The sequence below is a fragment of the Ambystoma mexicanum genome, chromosome 9 (assembly GCF_040938575.1).
Source record: "Ambystoma mexicanum isolate Mex_15411 chromosome 9, UKY_AmexF1_1, whole genome shotgun sequence".
Taxonomy (NCBI): Eukaryota; Metazoa; Chordata; class Amphibia; order Caudata; family Ambystomatidae; genus Ambystoma; species Ambystoma mexicanum.
Genome location: NC_090931.1, coordinates 1065695268 through 1065717356, shown reverse-complemented (window position 1 = coordinate 1065717356; position 22089 = coordinate 1065695268). Strand labels below are relative to the sequence as shown.

At 47.6% G+C, this 22089-nt stretch overlaps 1 protein-coding gene across 16 annotated transcripts in view; it reads right to left on the bottom strand.

Annotated features, from left to right (window-relative positions):
• The window catches only part of BAZ2B (bromodomain adjacent to zinc finger domain 2B), a 2602315-nt gene that overhangs the window by 1924830 nt on the left and 655396 nt on the right, over window positions 1–22089 (bottom strand). For all 16 annotated transcript variants that reach the window (XM_069616356.1, XM_069616365.1, XM_069616369.1 and 13 more), the window contains one exon: window positions 16038–16223. In XM_069616356.1, the coding sequence (XP_069472457.1) occupies window positions 16038–16223 (186 nt within the window). The remainder of the gene's footprint in view (window positions 1–16037; window positions 16224–22089) is intronic.

The window sequence follows — 22089 nt, the reverse complement described above, 5'->3', positions numbered from 1 at the left end:
CGACGAGCCCCTTACCAGCCAATCGTCCAAGTAAGGGTAAACATGATGACCTTTTCTTCGTAGCCAAGCTGCCACTGGAGCCAAGCATTTTGTGAATATCCTGGGAGACAATTTTAGTCCGAAAGGAAGTACTTTGAATTGGTAATGACTCTGACCGACTACGAACCTTAGAAACTTTGTGTCGTCGACGCATGGGTATGTGGAAATATGCGTCTTGTATGTCTAACAACGCCAGAAAATCTCCCGGCTGTATGGATCGGATGACCTCCTGAAGCGTAAGCATTTTGAACTTCAGGCTTTACAGAGTCTTGTTGAGAGCCCGAATGTCCAGAATGGGTCGCCACTTGCCGTTGGGTTTTTCGACCACGAAGTAACGGGAGTAAACTCCCAGACCTCCCTCGGCCACCGGGACAAATTCTATAGCCCCCTTTTGCAGCATAAGCACTACTTCTTGTTGTGAAGATGGGGTTGCGCCGAATACACAGGTGGAATTTGTGATGGCGTCCACTTGACTGCAAAGCGTGGCCTAGTTTTACCGTGTCTAACACCTAACGGTATTCTTTCCCACTCGTCGACGCGTTGGGACACTCTGCCTCCCAGGACGTCCTGAAGCTCGTCATTGTTGGGACTTTGACTGCTTGCCTTTTGTGGACAACGAATATCCTCCCTTTCTCCACAAAGCCTAGTAGTCTCAGGCTCTTTGTGTTGCTTGGACAGCACGCCTATAACCTTGGGAGGAGTATGACGGCCTGCTGAAACTCCGGTCCCTGGATGCGGTAAATCGGGAATTCCCTGATGCTCTGCGCAAGGGGCGAAAGGACCGAAATGCTCTCCTGCTTTTTAGGGCTCCTAGTGACCTTGCCGTGTCTGTATCTTCTTTCATACCTTTTAGGGCCTCGTCCACCTTCTCACCGAACAACTGCTCACCCTCACATGGCATATCGAGCACCTTATACTGGACCTCCGGTCTAAAGTTAGTACATTTCAGCCAGGCTTGCCTTCTCAAAACCACTCCGTTGTTTATTTGCTTGAACCCAGATTCTGCCAAGTCCATGGCAATGTTGATCGAGTGGTTTGATGCCTCTTCCCCCCTCACGGACCAGCAACATGGCTGATTTTCTGTGCTCCTCCGGGAGGTGTTCCAGGATAGGGGCCAAACGATGCCACATCTCACAGAAGTATCTTGCCATGATAGCCAGCGAGTTAGCTGCCTTAACCGTTGTTGCTACTACTAACAAGACCTTCTTACTAAAGGCATCCTGCCTTCTAGCCTCATTGCCCGGAGGTCTTGTACACTTATGCTGCGATCTGGCTTTTCTAGCAGCTGCTGCCGACACTAACGACTCCGGAAAGGGCTGAGCGGTCAAACATTTAGGTGTAGAATCCGGGGCCTTGAATTTCTTTTCCAACCCGCACTTGATTGCTGGTTCCGAAAATGGATGGCGCATGGTTCGCAAGCCTTTCTGCCAGACATGGTCCAGAATGGGCACAGAGAAGACTGACTTCCTCCTCTTCCCCATATGGTCAATTAAGAAGCATTCCCTCTTTTCTTCCTCTGGGGACAGACCAAATTCAATACAGGCTTGGCCCATCGTCGTGTGAAAAGAGCCAATGTCATCTGGCGGCGACGGCTGAGCCGAGCTTCTAGGCGCTTCCACTTCTGCCTCCGATTCCCATGTAGGATCTCTCGAAGGGGACGAGGAAAAATCCAAGAAAAGAGTCTCTAGGCCCTTGTTCGGACTCTGAATCCTGCAATTCTCCTTCTTCCGGGTGCGAGCGAGGAGGCTCCTCGCTAACTGGACGGGAGGCTGGCATCTCCGACGTTAACCGCGGAGCGGGACCTGGTTCGTCATCGGTAGGCATCGCCGGTATCCCAGTAGGAGCACCTATGGGGGGTAACCTCGCGTCCAATTGGCTCAAAAGTGACTGCAGCGTGGTCAACAACTGTAAGGATAATACTGATTGAGGGTTTAACAAAGATGATGCAACGGGGACACTTTGCCCTCCCGAAATCGTTGATGAGCCAACACCTTGCAATCCCAGATCCGCTGGACCAACAATCTGTTCACGGTCTTCCTCCATTGACGATACGGAAAAAGCTGCTTCCTGCTGCAATAGGGTATCCTGCAAAACCGCATCCGGTTGCCAAGCCCTTCGAGGATCCGCCGTCGACGATGTCAATGTGGAAGCCCTTTCAATCGTTGCTGCCGGAGTCGACAAAGCCACTGCAGGTATTGCCTGCGCCGGTGGTAATGATCCAGTCAACGACGGAACTCCTGTCGACGATGGTGGAGGCTGTGATGCAGGCTCTTTAGGCGATCCCGCCTTTTTTGAGCTGGGCCTATGTTTCGTCGAGTCTCTACATGAGGAAGACCTGTGATGGTCTCCTGAGGAGGAGGTCTTTAAAGTATCTTTCCCTTTTTTCGACAAAGATGAAGAAGAAGACATCCCTTGATGGTGATCTTGGCCATGTTTCGAAGAGGATTCTTTCGCCGGGTGTTTCTCTGAGGGACGTTTCTCTGTGGAACGTGGCTTCTTCGCCAGAGGCTCTGCAGACACCAATCGTGCATGGACTACCGAAGATTTAGGCCTCAATGCCAGACTGTGTGCAGATCCTACCTCTGATGAAGGGTAGGTCCCCTCATTTAGCCACGTCACCAGACGCCTATTCCGATCTTTCAGCGTCTTCTGTGAGAAACCCTTACAAATCTTACAACTGTCCGCAGAGTGATGCGGGTGTAGACAATACAGGCAATCCATGTGCCCACTCCTTCATAGATTTTCTTCAGTCCGCACGTGGCACACGGGTGGAACAAAGCCTTTCCAGACATTGTAAAGAAAGACTCGTAAAGAGTAGAGTTCAACCTTGTAAAGAGTAGAAAGACACGAGGTGCTTCCACTACTTTGGAGACGGTTGAAATCTGAAGGGAGCCGCAGGGGTGTGGCTATTTATACCCTACGTACTATTGGGTCATGCGTAAGCAGCCTAAAAACGACAGCTAGGACACAGAAGTGTCAAAATTTTATCCTATGGAAAATTTCTTAATAAATATACCGAGGGTTCCCAGCCTGACGACAGGGAATATTCTAAGCATGTGAATCCATTAAAGATCAAATGCTGGAGAACTACCTTATTCGGTTTAAGTAATGGGATAATCAGGGCTTCCCTCATGCAGTCCGGGAGGATTCCTGCTTTGTACGCTTCATTATACACCTTGGCGAGAAGTGGTGCCAAAGTGTCTGCGTAGCCCTTATAAAATTCCCCTGGTAGGCCATCCATACCTGGGGACTTCTCGGAGGGCAACGTTCTAATGGTAGCTATTATTTCCTCAGGGGTTATAGGCTCGTCTAGCATTTCTGACTGCTGTGCGTCTAGGCATGGTAGGGTGATGAGGTCTACGGTATCCTGTAAGTATCTTTCTTCATCTGCCTGGGGGTCCGCATACACCGTCTTATAATAACCAGAGAAGACCTTGTTTATATCAGCCTGCGTGTTTATTTCTACCTGGTCTGAGTCAAGGATGGAATATATAGGGGATTGCGTGTAATTTCGCTTATACAGTCAGGCTAACAATCTGCCTGGTTTGTCGCCCTGTGCGTGGTTCCTTTCTAGGTATCTTGCATGTTTGAATTTCCCCAACCTGTCCCATTGCACTAGGCATGCTTGTTTCAGCCTGATCACCTCATCTACCTGTGCGCTGTCTGTAGCTGCCTCCTGTTCCGCTATTAGCAGTTTACTCTCAATGTTTCTCAGGTCATTGATAATATTTTCTGTAACACCCCCCCACCCCTGACTCAGCTATCGTTTCACCTCGGATGACTACCTTGTATGCTTCCTTGACCGTACCCACTTTCTGCATGCTGCCTTCATTTACTGCAATTAAACCTACAGTCCTCTTCCTAACATGCTCAGTGAAAGCTCCATGTAGTAGTGATTTGCTTCTCAACCGCCACGCGGTTATGGGTGTTCTGGGGGCAAATACCTGCCATTTTACCATAAGTGGGGAATGGTCAGACAGGATCCTGGCCAGGTATTCTGCCTCCACAAATTCCGTCATATGTTTCTCCCCTGCAAACAAGTAGTCTATTCTTGTAAAAACCTTGTGTATAGTATAGGCCGAGTAATGCGAATACCCCCTGACATCCCCATGTTGTATCCTCCAAAGGTCCCTCAACTGAAAATGTTTCAAGTCAAGAGTGTGCTAAGTACTTTGGCCGGAGGGGACTGTTGCTTGTGTTTAGTGTATGATCTATCCCTGGTGGGGTCCAGTGTACAATTAAAGCCCCCCCCACCCCCATTTCACAATTTCGTTCCTATAAAGGTCAGAGCCTAGCATACAATGATCTAAAAAAAAAAGAGTAGCTTCGTGATTTGGTGCATAGGTATTCACAATGCATATTTCCTGGTTCTCTATCTTTCCATTTACCATAGCCGTTCTACCGTCATTGTCTGACCTTATGGCCAGCACCTTAAGTGGGATTGCCGGGTCTGCCCAAATAAGGACTCCTCTTGCATATGAACAATATGTGGAGCTCTCCATCACACCTCCCCACGCTCCCGCCAGGTTCTTTTACTTCTGTACATCCAAGTGTGTCTCCTGTAGTAACGCTATGCCCACCTTATTACGCTTTATATACAAGTGTACCCTTTATTATTAAGCCCCCTGACATTCCATGTCATGATTTTAATAGTCTCCGCCCTTCCATTTCCATAACCATGGTATCATTCATGTCCTCCCTCCATTACCAGACCCTGTGGAGCTATGCAGCGTTATTCCCTCTATCCCAGGGCACCCTTCCCTCTCCCCTGCCCCGTTAACCAACCCCAAACTGAACTCAAACTTAACCTGTCCAACTATGCTAAGCACACTAGGACTTCCCCGTTTCTAATCCATTCGAGCTAGGTCATAGCTCAGTCTCCTGGTGCCCAACGGGCAGGCACCATATAGTATCACTAAAGAAAACTAACTTTAGTGGGAGTAGTAGGACCGCACATAGCGTTCCCTCTACCATGTTTCTGTGGATACCTAGAACTGTGCCTGTCATTTTATCAACTATACTGCTTCCATACTTCTAATAAGCAGTATTCACCATGTAATCTAAGGCTATTCGGTCTCTATCTGGCGTGTCCGGACGACGTCCATTAATCAATACTAAGAATTCCCCAGCCCTGTAGTTTACATTCACTTTTCAGAACTCTGTTCACCAGCATCAAAGATCTGACCACCGTCTATCCAGTCTTGTGCCTCCATTGGTGACTCGAAGAATAGTGCTTTGCCAATTGGCACCTAGAAACACTTGTGTATAGGCGCGTTATAAATGCCACATCATATCATATATCATATCCTGAGAAACAAGTTTTTATTTACTCGGCGATCCTATCGGATGCGCTGAAATGTTTCGTTGAATGGGTTTAACGTGTGAAGCCTTGTCGTCAGGGAGAAGTCTCCACAGCAGTGCGTGGGATCTGCCATTGGAAGCTGAGAACTGGCCCTTGTTAACCTTCTGTTTGCCAATCAGAAATATTGTCAGCGTCCGAAGGGATGCCGACGCTGTCCTGTTCTGGCTCGGAGTCCTCTGCACTTGTGGGGTATTGAAACGATGACTCGGCTTGCATCGCAAAGGCCACCCAGCATTTCGATGGCCAATCTTTTAGTGTTTTTGGCTTAAAAAGCCTACATGACTGTCAACGCTCTTCCCGGTGGTCTCTAGGGAGGCAATAATTGCACACCTTGTGTGTATCTTCGCACAGAAACCTTTTGTTACACAGGGGACATAACTTGAAAGGTGTGTTTTCCATGACAAAAGCTGGAGGCCAACGAGATAACAATTAATAAAGGGGCAATATGTGGAGGCATTCTGCTAAACTATGGACGTGTAAGTGTTTTACCCCACTCTCCATACTGTGAAGGCCCAAGCCTGTAGCTGTAGGCCGTCGAACACTGATGTCTGTTGCCGTTGAGTGCCAGCTACCAATCGAGTGCTGAATCCAAAAGTGGCAATAACGACAAATAGTTATAAGGAAATATAATTAAGAATTACACTTCAAACATGAGCAAATGTAATATTTCAATGAACTCTGCAAAATGTGACCAACCCGATGGTGGGAAAAAACAATCTGAGGACCTTGACCCATGAAGGGCCATGAGTACAGTAACAATCACAATAGGGATATTATTACAGACATACCCCGTCAACAATTTGTTGATACTCTGCGCCAACCACTAGAAGTCAGCCAATGTAAAACATGTGACTCAAAGCAGATCGACAAGTCTCAGAAATATATACATATATATATAAATATGTGTGTGTGGGTGGATATGTGAACTGAACCTACTACGTGTGTTTTTGTGATGTGTATAGAGGTCCCGATGTGGTAGGATCAAGATATAGGGCATTCCCCATTATGTACGGCCAAGAAGTGCGACAATGGCCAAGAGGTGTGACGCAATTGTCAGGCCGGTATGAGCTCCTTTTAGCTAGATGGGTAACGCAGCAGGCAGACAGCTGCTTACATTTATGGAGCACATTAAGCTACTGTTGCTATGGGATATGGCATGAAATTTGTTCATGGGAGGAAGCTCATTATGTATGGTTGTGAATCAACACTATGAATTACTAGAGTCACATACCACAGCTTTGCCCAATCACCAACCATTCAGAGGCCTCATTGGAGGCCATGTTAACGTTAACAGATTGGGCTAGTAATTTGGCATTATAGAGTTCATCGTACAAAATCTTCAGATATATTACATACTTCCTAAGATTCTTATGATGAACTCTATGATAACATTATTTGATTATTTGAGTAAGGTCCATTCTTTCAGGACCCACTAAACAGATGACTGCTGTTCTTCTTGTTGAAAGTTGAAGTTATTGTTATTAACATTCCTTTATGACAATTATACTTTGTATGAACACCACAAAGTATGAAGGTGAAAGTATTCCCTTACGTGAGGACATTGTGGGCCAAACTAGGTGTTGAGATCTGGATCCAACGTGGAATCCCTGGTGTTGAAAAACACAGAGGGTCTCCTTCAGGGAGAAGAGACTTTTCTCCATAGAGCACGGTCTGCAGGGTGCCAAATGATACCGGTCAGGCCAGGGGCTCTGGTGAAAAGGCTGGGAAGCAACAGAGCTTGAGGGAAAAAAAAATACACAATCACAGATCAGAACTCTGTTGAAATGCAGTAAACCCCTCCGCCCCCGAACATACTCCCCAACTCTTACCTGTAGCATGTAAGATGCAAGACCGGAACCTACTTGCGCTAAACCAGCCGGATATACCGTCTTGGGGACGCCTCAGATGGATACAGTGGAGTAGGCTTGCAAATCCACCAGTGAAATCTTGCAAGGCAGTGGGCTGAAGAGAGAACACAACCTGACCCCGGGCGGAACGAGGACGCAACTAATTCACCCCTCACCGGGGCGATTAATAGATAGCAATGTTCCAAAATCTGTTGAGAAATGACCAAAACCCTTTGAGCAATGTCCACAATCCCTTGAGCAATGTCCAGAATGTCTGTATATCAAGGGTGTATGAAGCTGAACGTGGAAAGATCCAGGGAGATGAGCAGAAGTAGAGAAGGTAGGAGGGTGGAATGGAGCAGCCGGCCATATAAGCAGTTGTAGGCGAGTAAGTGAAAGTGTAAAGCAGGGAAGTGAGGAAGAGTGAATAGCCAAAGAAAACGCTACCGCTCGTTAGGAGGAGAGCAGTGCCGAAAAAGAGGCGGAGCGTGTGCTGTAGTCGGCGAGCAGCAGGACTGCCTAGTGAGGTAGTGTGGAAATGCTGACCTGTCAAGGAGTACTCGGAAACCAATATGGGGAGAGGAGCACTGAGGGAGTCAGTGGGGATAGTCCTTGCGCCAGACATGATCGCAAAATCTGTGAGGAAGTCAATAAGCAGAAGAACCAAGGGTCGAAAGCACAGGTAATCAGTACTGGGGGGCGGGAGCCAAGCGCCGGGGAAGCAAACCAGGAGAGCGCAAAGAGGAATACAGGGACAGTAGCCAGGAGTCAGAAAGCCAAAGGTTCTTAAGCGGAAAATGAGGAAAAAGCAGGAAAGCACAGAACACAGCAACCTTGCCGGGCGAACGCAAAGGTTAAGGAGCGTCGCCCAGTATCCGTGAGGAAGCCATATCCTTCCATTTCCGGGTCCCGTTGGCTGCGTGATGATGTGGTGGGTCAGATGAGGCCCGGCGCGGGTAATCATGGGAAATGTGGTCTTCTGCTGCCGGCGCTGTCTTTAGAAAAGACTCCAGGGTAGTAGCCAACGGCCCCTCATGGAAAGGTGTTCTAGCGACTCAGTTCACATGATAGAGTGGTTCCTGACCCAGGTTAGTGCAGGTAGTCTGGATTCTATTAAAGACATGGGGACAAGAACTATCCATGGTAGCACCGTAAACAGATAAATAAAAAGGAGAGGGAAAGCTTACTTTATTACATTTTATTCTACAGTATTATTTTTTATATGTTAAAAGAACAAGTGTTATGGCCCTACCAATGAAAGTGTATTTTCTCTTACAGGGCCTAAACAGAAAACATCATCAAAAAGTTCACTGAGCAAGTTTGGTGATTTTGTTGGTGGCAAGATGATGAGTAGAATTTCAAGTTGTAGTTCCTTAAGTTCAGAGTAACGATTTAGGGGGAAGAATTTGGACGATGGGGACAACAGAAAGTTGAAAGGTCATAGCCAGTAAATTGGGTGTATGGACAGCCTAGCTAAGATTGTTCAAGAAGATTACAAAGGCTTGCAAAAAGTTAGTGATTGAATGAAAGTAATACGAGGGATGCTGGAAAGTGTAGTGTTTCTATGAGCTTCAGTGTTATTAAATATTTGGTATTTTGCTATTCAAAAGGGCAATGGAGGAAGTTGAAGCATATTGCTCACGCTTCATCTTTAATAGAATCAAGACTCCTCAAACTCACACCAATAGCGTGATGATGCGATAGTGTGCGTATGCAAAATGATGTAATCAAGCTATCACGCTAAATAGGCAGCCATTTTTGTTTGCAAAGGGAAATCACTGCGAAAGCAAAGCAGGACCATTGTATCTGAGTTTTCATAATTCTGGTGAGCATTGAAGCACATCATACCTCTGCAACTAATTTCATTTTCTTTCCCTTTTTCCTTTACAATCCTGTTCTGTTTTGTTCTAATATAAGTATCACCCCATCTCAACTGTACTCACAGCAATCTGTTTTGCGTACTAACACACAGGTATCCTTAAATCTATAGGACAAATGTGTGCCAAGAATTTGAGCAATCTCCTATGAAAAACAAGTCTATATACTCAAGCAGGGGAACTTTCCTTCTTGAAATATCAACATTTAAGTGAGTAATGTCTGAGAATGTACACATGAATTTTAATGCGACAATCACACAAATTACTCTTTTCCTTAAATGTATATAACTGGGAATTGCCATTTTATCCATTTTCTTTTTCTCTAGTTACAAACCCTTGAATGACATGCATTACTTACTGTAAAAGCATTTCTGATGATTGTATCTGCTTAGATTCACATGCTGTGCATATAGTCCGACATCCAGTGGTCAACGCGGAGGATTGCATGTTGTCTTTCGAGAATGGAAAAGGGACTTTGACATGGGTGCGCCTGTAACACTATCCCTAATGTGACGTGTAGTGTACCTAAAATCACTCATGCATCAAGGTCCCTCCGATTGTATTTTTTCTGCTGTGAGGGAGCCTATGACTATCGTGAGTGAGTACAGAAAAGAAAGAAAGTAGAAAGAAGTCTATGTTCCTTCCATCTGAGCGGGGAGGAAGGGTGGGCGTATGTGAATCCAAGCAGATACAATCAGAAATGCTTTTACGTTAAGTAATGCATGTCTTCTGATGCTGGTTAATCTGCTTAGAATCACATGCTGTGCATAGACTAGCGAGCAGTACCCCGAGTTGAAGGTGGGTTGTGAGAAGGAACAGTAAAGAAAGGCAATATTGTTTTGTAGAGGTGTGTACAGAACTCCAGGTTGCCGCTTTGCAAATGGACTCTAGGGGAACATTTGCAATGAATGCTATGGAAGCCCCAGTGCTTTGAGTAGAATGTGCTCTAGGCTTGAAGGGCAGTTCTCTCTTAGCAAGAGTATAACAGAGTATGATGCATTTGACAATCCATTTAGAGATAGCAGATTTGGAGACATGGTCTCCCTTCTCTACCTGCTGCCACTGAAACAAAAAATGTATTTGTTTTTCTTAGTGGTCGAGTTCTTTCCATGTAAAACATGTCTGCTCTGCGTACATCCAGTGTGTGCAGGCTTCTTTCTCCCATGTTCGAGGGGTTCGGAAAGTACATTGGTAGTTCTATGAATTGGTTCACATGGAACTTTGCAATTAATTTAGGCGCAAACCTATGGTGAGTGCGCAGAACCACCTTATCTTTGTGAACTGTTACAAAGGGGTCTAGAACTGATAGCGCTTGTAGTTCACTGACTCTCCTAATACAAGTAATGGCTATTAAAAAGGCAGTTTGAAAAGGCGAGCTCTTTGAGACTTGCTTTATGCATAAGCTCCAAAGGAGACCCCATAAGTCTAGTCAACACCACGTTTAGGTCCCATCCGGGAGCTGGGTTAGAAATGGGAGCGTGAATTCTTTTTACTCCCTCCATGAAAGCCTTAATAACTGGTATTTTCCACCACAACACCTTTTGTTGTGATGTAGTGTAGGCTGAAAAAGCAGCTAAGTGAACTTTTGGAGAGTTAAAGACTAGGCTTGAGTCAAGTAAATGAGTCAGGTACAAAATGATATCTGTAGGAGAGCAGTGGATGGAGTTGATGCTCTTAGAGTTGCACCAAATAACAAAACGTTTCCACTTACTGGAATAGCAATATTGTGTGTTAAGTTTTCTTGCTTCCCTGAGTATGTCCGTACATCTCTGAGGGTGTTTCAGGTGCCCGAACTCTATGACCTCAGGAGCCAGGCAGTTCAATGTGAAGTGTCTACCCCTTGTTTTGCGACCGCATGTTGTACGGGCAAGGCAGTTTCATCAGATGGGGGCCACCAATATCACTGTGACTGGTTCCTGGTGCATCTTGTTGAGTAAGGGAGTCGGGGGGGAAAAGCGTAAACAAATTTCCCTGACCATGTTATCCAGAGTCCAATCCTCTTGGAACGGTTCTGGGGATACCTGGAAGTGTAATCTTGGCATTGAGAGTTCTTCAGAGTTGCGAACAAGTCTATCTCTGGGAAGCCCCATTCTGCAAAAACGTTGGAGACGATGTCTTTCTGTAATCGCCATTCGTACTCCATGGGTAGTGGGAAATCTCTGCTGAGTACGTCTGCCAGAAGATTGAGTTCCCCTGGAACATGTTGTGACAACAGGAACATGTTGTGTTTGAGAGCCAATTTCCAAATGTTCTGGGACAGTTTGGACAATCCTGGAGAGTGAGGGCCCCCTTGTTTGTTCAGATAGTACATGGCCATGGTGCTGTCTGAGGATCGGGACCATCCTTCCCTGCAGTTGTGTCTGGAAAGCTTTCAGTGCCTTGAATACTGCTAATAGTTCCAACAGGTTTATGTGGTTGAATGCTATGTCTGACGACCAAACTCTGTGCGCTGTCTGTTGAAGCAGGTGACACCCTGTGAGAGATGCGTCTGTAGTTAGAGTGGCCTCCACTGCAGGGGTGGTGAAGGATTTCCCCTTCATGAGGTTCTCCCTCGACCACCACCGTAGCGAGAGAACGAGGGCTGACGAGACAACCACTAGATTGTCCCATTGTCCGCTGGCCTGACACCACTGGCTGTTGAGCCACTCCTGCATTGGACCGTTGCGCAAGCGTGCGTGAGGAACCAAATAAATACATGACGCCATCATTCCAAACAGTCGCATAGCTTTGCGTACCGCCACCTCTCGACTGGCTACATACTGAGCGATTTGAAACCGCATGTTTTGGACCCTCTCGTTGGAGGGGAAGACGAGGCCGTCCTTTGTTCGAATTAGAGCCCCTAGGAACTGTTTGACAGGGCTGGGGTCTAGGCTGGATTTCTTTTCGTTGATAGAGAATCCTAGACTGAATAATAGATCTATAGTTCTTTGGGTATTTGACAGGCAGGTTTCATAGGAATCCCCTGTTATGAGCCAGTCATCGAGGTAAGGATAAACTGGGATGGATTGCCTGCGCAGGTGTGCTGCTGCCGTTGACAGAACCTTTGTAAATACTCTTGGTGCAGAAGCTATGCCGAAGGGTAGTACTTTGAACTGATAGTGCTCATCTTGAATCATGAATCTGAGGTATTTTCTGTGCACCAGCAACAATGGAATATGAAAGTATGCATCTTTCATGTCCAATGTTGCCATGTAATCCCCCTGTGTGAGCAGGGAAATTACTTCTTGCAGAGTGACCAGACAAAACTTTTTGGGCTTCAAAATGTATTCGCTGGGCGCAGATCTAGTACAGGGCGCATGGTGAGATTCTTTTTGGGTACAAGGAAGTACACTGAATAACTACCCTTGTTTACCTGTAGAAGAGGTACGGCCTCCATGGTGCCCTTTTCTTGCAGGGTCTCGACTTCTTGTAGCAGGTTTCGCAGATGGTCTGTCGTCAGGCGTTTTGCTCATGGTGGTCTGAACTGTGGGGTCCGGCTGATTTCTATACAGTACCCGGGGGCAACAGTCTATAGCACCCACTGGTCTGTAGTTATTCCCTCCCGTGCATGGGAGGGGACCTGAAACTGCAGGTCATTTCTGGCTTGAGGCCGGGGAGCCTCAAGGGGTGGGGTTCCGGCCCCTTCCTTTACTGCATAGTTGCCCCCTTGTGGGGTATGGGGTGTTGTAGCTGCTGGTTCCCTGGGGAGAGGACCAGTTATTCCCCGAGCTGTATTGATTTTGAGGGAATGATTGCCCACGAAAGGAACGTCTATTCCCACTCCCCATTCTTTGTGACGGTCTCTGGGTAATCTGATCCAGAGTCTTAAGGGTGTCGTGCTCCTTTTTTGCAGTTTCAAGGGCTTCATCAACTGCCTTTCCGAATAAATTAGTATCCTCCACTGGTTTATTTATAAGTGAAGCTTGTGTCTCTGGCTTGAACCCAGAGTTTCTTAGCCATGCATGCCTTTTCAGGAAGGTACCTTGAGCCAAAGACCTTCTGGCCGTTTCTGCTGCATCCAAAGTATTTTTTAGCATACTTTGGTTAACTTGCTTGCCCTCTATCACTGTTGAGAGCGGATGGGCTCACAGTGGCTCAGGGAGTTCTTGAAGGCCATCCTCTAGCTTGGCCCAGTGCGCATCAGTATAGCTGGCTAACAACGTTGTATTGTTTGCGATGCAAGTGGAGTAAGCTGTCGCTGCAGTGATCCTTTTCCCCAAAGCGTAAAGTCTCTTACATTCCTTGTCAGGGGGTGCTTCCCCAGTGAGTAGGGGAACCCCTGATGTAGAGAGGGTCAGAGGGGGAGGGTCGCAAAAGCTTCTCTACCCTCGGATTCACTGCTCTAGTAAGTGCAGGTGTTAATAAAGAAGGGGCCAACCTCTTTTTAATTGAATTTAGTAGAGGAATAGCTTGGCTGGCAGGAGGTTTTTCTTTCAAAATGTCCTCCACAAAGTCAGCCTCTGGAACGGCTTCCTGAGTAGCAATGTTGAAGTGTTCCACTGCTTTCCTCAATATGGCACTGAAAGCCATTTGATCGTCCACCGGGGAGGCCTGTCTAGTGGGGGTGGTTGGAGGGGAGTCCGGGCACAAGGCATCAGGTTCTGGAGTTGGAGTAGGTCTGCCAAGGGCAAGGATCAACAGAGTGCGGGTCTACTCCCCCGCCCTGCGTGGGGTCTAAATCAACCTCCTCAGAGTCGATAAAGGGATCTATAAAATGAGCCTCCTCCTCAGGGAGGTCATAAACTTATTCATCCTCTTCCTCATCTTGAGTAGGGTCAAAGATCCTTTGCAGCTTAGCCACAGGGAGAGGGGGGGGTTTCCTCCCTAGACCTCTTGGGTGTGGACTTCTCAGAGAGTTTCACAAATCTCTCTAGCCTGTCCATACATCCTTCACATTTTTCTCTGGTCCAAACAGTTGAACCAGAGAGGTCCCGGGGTGGAAAGGGCTCATCTAGTGAATCTTCCATCTGAATCTCCCTTCAGGAGCTTCCAATCAATCTTTTCGGGGTTCCGACAGTTGATGCGTGTCCCTTTGTTTGTCTATAGGCCTCTCCGTAGGTTCCGGTACATTTTTCGGCCTATCCTTGGGTTTTGACGAATCCTTGTGCTTGTCCTTAGGATTCGATGAATCCTTGGACCTTTGTTAAGCATCCGCGGAAATGATCCTGGCGATGCTCTCGGTAATCACTTAATCATCAGAAGGTTCTGAAGTCTGGGCCTCTGGTTGCGTGACTACTTTTGGCGGAACCAGGGCCTTTTCGGCCGTGGATGCCTTCTTCTGATGCGTCTAGACGGGATGGTGGATATTGGGGTCAGCGCCCTTTGATTTAGTAGGCCCAGTCGCAAGTCGCAGTTGCAGGGAGTGCTGCCGACCCTGACAGTCGGCGGGCAGGGGCAAAGCTTTCGGTGTGCCCATTGGCTCTATGGAGCGCTTCGACTGCTCGAAGATGTCCCTGGGGTTGTGTCGTTAATGTGGGGAACATGTGTGTCTATGTCGCTGGGGTGTAGATTCCCCATAGCAGGACCGAGGTCTTGCCTAGCGAGGCCGGGGACAGACGACGCGGAGCGAGATTGTTCCGCCAAGAGGTCAATCGCCTCCGAATCGGAGGCTAGTTTCTCACTCAACCCCTAGTCACAATCGGTGGTTTTGGCAGAGGGAGAACTTGACTCGGCCTGCGATATTCCGTAGGCCACTCACCGCTTAACACAGCGCTCCTTCAAAGTTTTCAGGCGCAGGAGCTTGCAAGCCTCACAAACCGACTCGTCGTGATTGAGGGGTAAACACCGGTTACACTTACAGTGTTTATCTTTCCAAGGAAATTTGGCCCTGCAAACAGGACAAAACCTAAATGGAGTCCTCTCCATAGCTGAGGAAAAAAACTGTGACGAATAGACCCAAGGAACAATGAGAGAGGAAAGGGAAAGGCATCCTCGGAAAGGGAAAGGCATCCTCGGAAAGGATGAAGTGTCCACTACGACCCCATTCTCCCTACTGTGTAGGCCGGCCAGATGGTCCGGCCACGTCGTCGGCAACGCCGACCGGACCCCGTCCGTCAAAGATCCGGTCACCGTCTTCGCCGGTTAGCTGGAACAGCCGTTGATGTAAGGGACAGTAGGGTAATCTCGATAACTAATATATATATTACGACCAAAGGTCGAAGAGAACAAAAGCAATTTCTCTGGACGAGCGCCGCATAAGGCGACCAGTATGCTGGGCGGAAAAACCAATCTGAAGGACCTCGACGCGCGAAGTGTTTTGGGTACACTACACGTCACGTTAGGGATAGTGTTACAGGCACGCCCATATCGACTTCCCATTTCGATTCGCGAAAGACAAGATGCAATACACTGCAGTGACCACTGGATGTTGGACTACATGCACAGCATGCAATTCTAACCAGATTAACAAGCATCAGAAATAAATGTTCAATCCTCCTGATGAAGCACTATATGTTAAGTGGGGAAACACGTGTCAAGGACTTTAAGAATTTACAGGAATTTAAGAACAAGCTTTCATTTTGAATCACTCCAAAATAAACTATAATTTGAAACAAAACATTAGCATTCTGATAGGTTTATCCTGTTGGCACAATTTGGAATCCATTCTTTACTTCAGATATCTCCCCAAACTAACAGTCTGGGAAATCTTAATTATTTTTCCACTTACCAGCATAAAAATGTGAGATTCAAACTGCATACAAACAGCCAGCAGGATGTCATTACACCGCAGCTGAATTTTAAGTAAATTTCAAGAACGTAGGTCAAATTTACAACTTTGCTTGACACAATAGTATAACAGAAGGACATTCTGTGCACTAAAAAACAAATCAGATCAAGTCACATGTTTCTGAAAACAAAGGGATGCATGCATATATATATCCAGTCAACAATTTAAACAAAAGGTTTTGCAACATGTACAACTGTATTCCTTACTGTAGTCTTTTTATGTTGTGCTTCGGTCTCAGTCTCCGAATCAGAATCATCACTTTCTTCAATACTTTGATCTTCTTCCAGATCATCTGAATCACTACTAGTAATGCCTTCACTTGAGGTATCCGATGAGGAGTCCGAATCACTATCGCTATTGCTAGAGCTTTCGACTGCATCTTTTCTAGACTTCTGTTGAGGCACAAATACATTCTATCAATGGCCATGATACATTTATACATATATATATATATATATATATATTTAAATGTCTACTTTGTCATTGGTTAGATTCGGAATGATTCAGAGTGTGCGCGCGTGTAATTAAGGTTAAATGACAATTTACAAAGAGAAGCGAAATAATGTTTTCCTCTCTAACGTTTGTTCTCACCTATGGCAGTTCACCACACTTGCTATGCAATACATCTGCCCAAATCTGAACACACATTGCACATTAGTTGACATTTCATCAACATTTTCATGGCCAAAATCATAGATGAAAAAATGAACATGAATTTTGCACTGCAATTTGCTGAGAGGCAATCACACTTCAACCTCCAGAGCTCCAAATTGTCAATTTTGGTTAGTGCGATTTTCAGCACACTCCTAGGCCTCATCCTGAAATTGTGCATGCTGAAAACCAAACTCGAGAAATTCACTTTACATACAGGGAAATAGAAAGTATTCATTGAAATTCCCAAAATATTCACTGTACACACACAGTAAGGCCACCACCGTACATGTGAAGCAGGGTCATTGAGATACAACTAAATTGAAAATATTATGCAAAATATACAAGAATACCCACCACACACAACACACAGTAGGGCTGCTGTATATGCGCAGTACGAGCGGAGGAGCAAAAAGAACAAGTTACTTACCAACTGATAACGTTCTTTCGATTGGATGTTCCTCCAACGTATTTCACATCTTTGACATGTCATATCCACAGCTGTGTACTTCGGAAACTTTTTTGGTAGAGGGCGTTGTGCGTCAATGGCGTAAGGTAGATGTCCCTCAAAGGCCTCCGTCGAGGGTGACGTCACTGGATGTCATATGTAGGACACATGGCACCCATAACCTCAGTTTATGTTTTTTCCCCCATAACGTGCGACATGCACATATCCAATGCCTGCTTGACTGCACATAGCCTTGCGGAAACGTAAGCTGCAATCGCATAGGGAATTCTCCAGAGGGGTAGGCTGGGAGGGCAATGTGGAATGCGTTGGAGGTACATCCAATCAAACGAACATTATCAGTTGGTAAATAACTTGTTCTTTGAATGGATTGTGTCCTCCAACGTATTCCACATCTTTGACAGACTTCCAAAGCAGTAACAGACAATGGAGGAGGAAAAATAATTTAGAGTACCCAATAAGATGGCGGAATAAAGAACTGCCTTACCAAAGGCCATATCTTGACCACGGATAGTATCCAGGGAATAATGTTTAACAAAGGTGTGGATAGAAGCCCATGTGGCTGCATCACATATATTCCTAATAGGAACTCCCCCCTTGTAGGGCTGTGGAAGTAGCCACACCCCTAGTGGAATGGGCATGCAACCATTCTGGAGGGTCCTTACCCACCAATCGTTAACATTCAGTAATGGTGAGGATAATCCAGCTGGAGAAGGTCTGTTTGGTAACAATCGGTCTCCAGCATATCCCACAAAGAGTTGATTGTCCACTCTGACCCTGACCATCCTAGAAATATAAAATCTCAGAGCTCTCCTAGGGTCCAACCTATAGAGTCGCTCCTCTTCCTTAGCAGGATGAGGAGGAGGATAGAAAGTCGGAAGAACCACTTTCTGGCTCAAATGAAATTCAGACACTACCTTAAGTAGAAAGGAAGGACGTACCCTCAGTACAACCCTATTCCTTGTGGAACGCAGTAAAGGGCGGTTTAGATGAAAGTGACTGCAAATCACTCACTCTGCGAGTGGCAGTAACCGCAACCAAGAAAACTGTCTTGAAAAGGACGAGAGTGCAAAGGTTCAAACGGAGCACCCATCAGGAATTTCAAAACCAAATTCTAATCCCAAACCGGCACCTGGAAAGGGGACGGTGGGAACACGTTAGTGAGCCCTTTAAGAAATTGGGAAATCAAAGGAATCTTAAAGTAAGAACATTCTTCAGGCGAGCGCTTGAAGATGGACATCGGCGCCAGGTAACCTTTAATGTACCCACTTGAAGACCCCTGTGGGCCAAAGAAAGTAAGAAAGACAAAACCACAGGAATGGAACACTGAACAGGATCAACATTTTGCCCTCTACACCAGTCGCAAAACTCACGCCAACGGCAACGGTACAGTGATTTTGCTGCTGTTCTCTTGGCCAAAAGCAACACCTACATCACACCATCCGGGAGGTCGCAATCCTTATACCTTTCAGATACCAAGCGTGAAGGTCGAGAGTCCTGACCTCTGGATGGAGAACCTGACCCCCCCTTGTGCGAGAGCAGATCCTGTAGGGAAGACATGTGAAGGGCAGATGGACATTTCTAGAAAGTCCGGGTACCACACTCTCCTGGCCCATCTGGAGCAATGAGGATCATGTGGAATCCGAACCTCCGTAACCTCCTTAACACATGAGGAATGACGGGGACTGGAGGAAACGCGTACAGCAGTGGGAATGACCAATCCACTACGAATGCGTCTCCTAAGGCTTCACTCGGAGGAAATTCTCTTGAGCTGAATCTCTCACACTTCCGGTTGGCACTGGTGGCGAAGAGATCCACTTGTGGGGTTCCCCAAAGGGCGAAGATCTCCAGAAGGACTTCCTGAGCCAACTCCCACTCGTGAGGGATCGTGCACTGTCTGCTCAGAGCGTCCGCCGCCGCATTGTCCTCTCCGGCCAGATGAACTGCCGAGAGCAAAATTCCTTGCTGGATTGCCATAACCAGAGCTGCATTGCCTCTCTGCACTACGGGAGTGACCCTTCCCCGCCTTTTTTGTTGAGTTAATACATGGCCACTGTGTTGTACGTCATGATCAGGACACTCTTCCTCCGTACAGATGGCAGAAAAACCTTCAGGGCCAGCCTCATGACCCTCAGCGCTAACAGGTTGATGTGGAGTTTGGACTCCGACAGAGACCAACGAAAGCTGGCGGTCAAGTCATCGGCATTCGCACCCCATCCTGTGATCAAAGCGTCCGTCACTACAGTCACCTCCGGCCACAGTTGGCCCACCACAGAAGATCCTGTGAGACTGAGATTGGAATCTGAACGGGATCCGACATCTTGCCTGAGAACTGCGACCACTGCATCTTGAGAACCCATTGCGGGGATCCTCAGCCTGGCCTCTGGCACCAGAAAAATGCAGGATGCCATGAGGCCATGGACAACCTTAAGAATTCGAAAGCCGGGAGACTCTGGGCATGTTGAAACTTGTCAACCATCTGCACAATGTGATGAGCCCTCACCTTGGGAGGCTAGCACTTCCAAGGACGTGTCCAACACAACCCCAATGTACTGGAGCTGCTGGGAAGGTGTCAGATGCGACTTCTTGAAATTGAGGGAGAAGCGCAGCTTGTGAAGGGAGAGGCAGGTGAGAACAAGGTGATCCAATGCTTGCTCGGGAGAACGTGCACGGATCAGCCAGTCGTCCAGGTAGGGGTAGACAGGAATCCCTCCTCGCCTGAGATACGCTGCCACCACCACCACCCTGAGCTTGGTGAAGACCCTCGGGGCAGAGGTCAATCCGAATGGCAGGACCCAAAATTGAAAGTGCGAGTCGCCAGCCGCAAACCTCATTGCTTGGGATCAATCGGCACATGAAAGTAAGCATCCTGTAGGTCCAGAGACACCAACCAATCCTAAAGTTGAAGGGCCTGGAGGACTTGAGAAAGACTGACCATCTTGAACTTGTCCTTCCTGAGAAGTTTGTTCAACCAACGCAAATCCAGGATGGGTCTCAATCCCCAGTCTTTCTTTGGAATCAAAAAATATGGGGAATACCATCCCTTGTTCCTCTCCGCTACAGGCACCAGTTCTATATCGCATTTCTCTAGCAGGGTCAAGATTTCCTCCACAAGGAGTGGATCTGGAAGCTTCAAAGAGAGATTCCTCAGTGGATTTTTTGTGAGGCCTCTGTAGGAAGGGAAGGCAGTAGCCGTGGGCTATTGTATCCAGAACCCACACATCCAAAGTAATTCTTTGAGATGCTGAGACATCTGCCTGCCCCCAACCGGCGAACCATGGGCCATGGCCTCATGACTGTTTTGGAGCGGCTGCGGCAGCGCCTGAAGGCAAAGAGGCAGTTGCCTGAGCAGCTATGGCACCTCCATTTCCCCGACCACCGCAGGTACTTTAACGCTGACCCCTTTGACTGGCAGCTCCTATCATTCTACCAAAGGAGGAGTAGTAACGAAAAGAACCTCCCCTCCACTGCTGTCCCCTAGGACGAAAAGGCAGAGGTTGACGCACAACTTCGCTTAAAGATTTCGCTGCAGCGTTTGAGGTCTGCAAGCTCTTAAGGCTCTTATCAGTCTTGCTGCCAAACAAATGCGTGCCATCAAAGAGCATGTTCAAAAGACGGGCTTGCACATCCGGAACAAAACCCGACTTCCACAACCACGCAAATCTGCGTATAACGGTGCTCACAGCCATGGACCGGCTAACACTGTTGGCTGTGTCCAAACCCGACTGAAGGGATTCACACATGGCATCCCTGCCATCTTGCACTTGATCAAGGAACCCTTCCCTTTCTTCCCCCGTGGAAATATGCTCAGCCGCAAGAGAAACACAATTCCACAGAGTGTGTGAAAATCTTGCCAAGGCACAAGTGGAGTTGGCCGATTTCAGCACCATACTGCCCGCAGAAAACACCTTGGTGCCCAACCGTCAAAGCATTTGTCGTCCCTATCAGGAGGGATGGTATGGTCCGCCGCCTGCCTCGAGGCGGCTGTAGCCGCCTGAACCACCGAACTCTCGGGAGTGGGGTGAGATGAAAGGTAGCTGTGGTCGCTACTGGAAGGGCAGTATTTTTTAGTTAACGATTTGTTAACTGCCGGTAGAGATTCCGGGGTCTGCCAAGCAGCCGCCACCCTCTGCAAGGTCAAATGAAAAGGTAACACCTGGTCAGAGGACGGACCTTGATCTAAAATATCCGTCAAGCCATCCTGAACAAAAGCATCCGGAGGAGTGGACCAACCAAGATATTCTGTGACCTTAGCCATCACTCTCTTGTAGGACGACTCAGCATGAGCCCCAGGCTCAGGACTGTCAACTTCCACTTCAGGATAAGTGTCTAGGCCACTAGCATCATGAAGAGATTGCCTTAACTATTCCAACTGACTATCCCCTGAAAATACACAAGCCAAATCAGGCTCAACAGGGTCAAAATCTAAATTTGACCTCGCCACCTCCTCATAGATGTCATCCAGAGGGAGGTAAAAGACTTGTCTCGCGACAGCCGAAGGTCTGGAGTCCTTACAGACTTGGAAGTAGCCTTCCTTGGAGGATCCACCGTACCAGGGACCCTCTGACAGCAAATCCCGCCCAAAAGGCCCCAAAGGCGTCAAGGGCGCAGATGGCTTCGGCGTTGAGAGCGCCGACGGCTTTGGCGTCGACAATGTTGCAAAGGGCTGGTACGAAGGCAAAGCTTCAACATCCGTATCCGACAGACACAGCGCCGACGGAGTCGACGCCGACCTCAAGCTGTTAGCAGGTTTCTGAGGTCTCGCTGGGTACAAGGACCGAGACCTGGAAGCACGTCTCTTGCGACCATTCTGAGCCTTGCCCGAACGGGACCTCGAAGGTTCCCAGTGAGGATTGCGCCGAGGACCCGGGCCCGAAGGCGCACGAGCCAAGGATCAAGACGGTTCCTTGCCAGCTTCATTAGAAGGCACGGACGGAACAGTGCCCTCCGATTGGAAAATCAGCAACATTTGCTCTCGAAAGGCAGCCCATTCCTCCGGAGTCGAGGACTTTGCTGGACAAGCCACTTTCCTTGCGGCTCCAACCTCCAAGGAGGACGGGGAAGGCGACCGGTGACGGCACTACCTAGAATGCCGGGACTCCTTCCAATGTGGAGAGTCGCCCCTAGAATCGTGGGGGTTT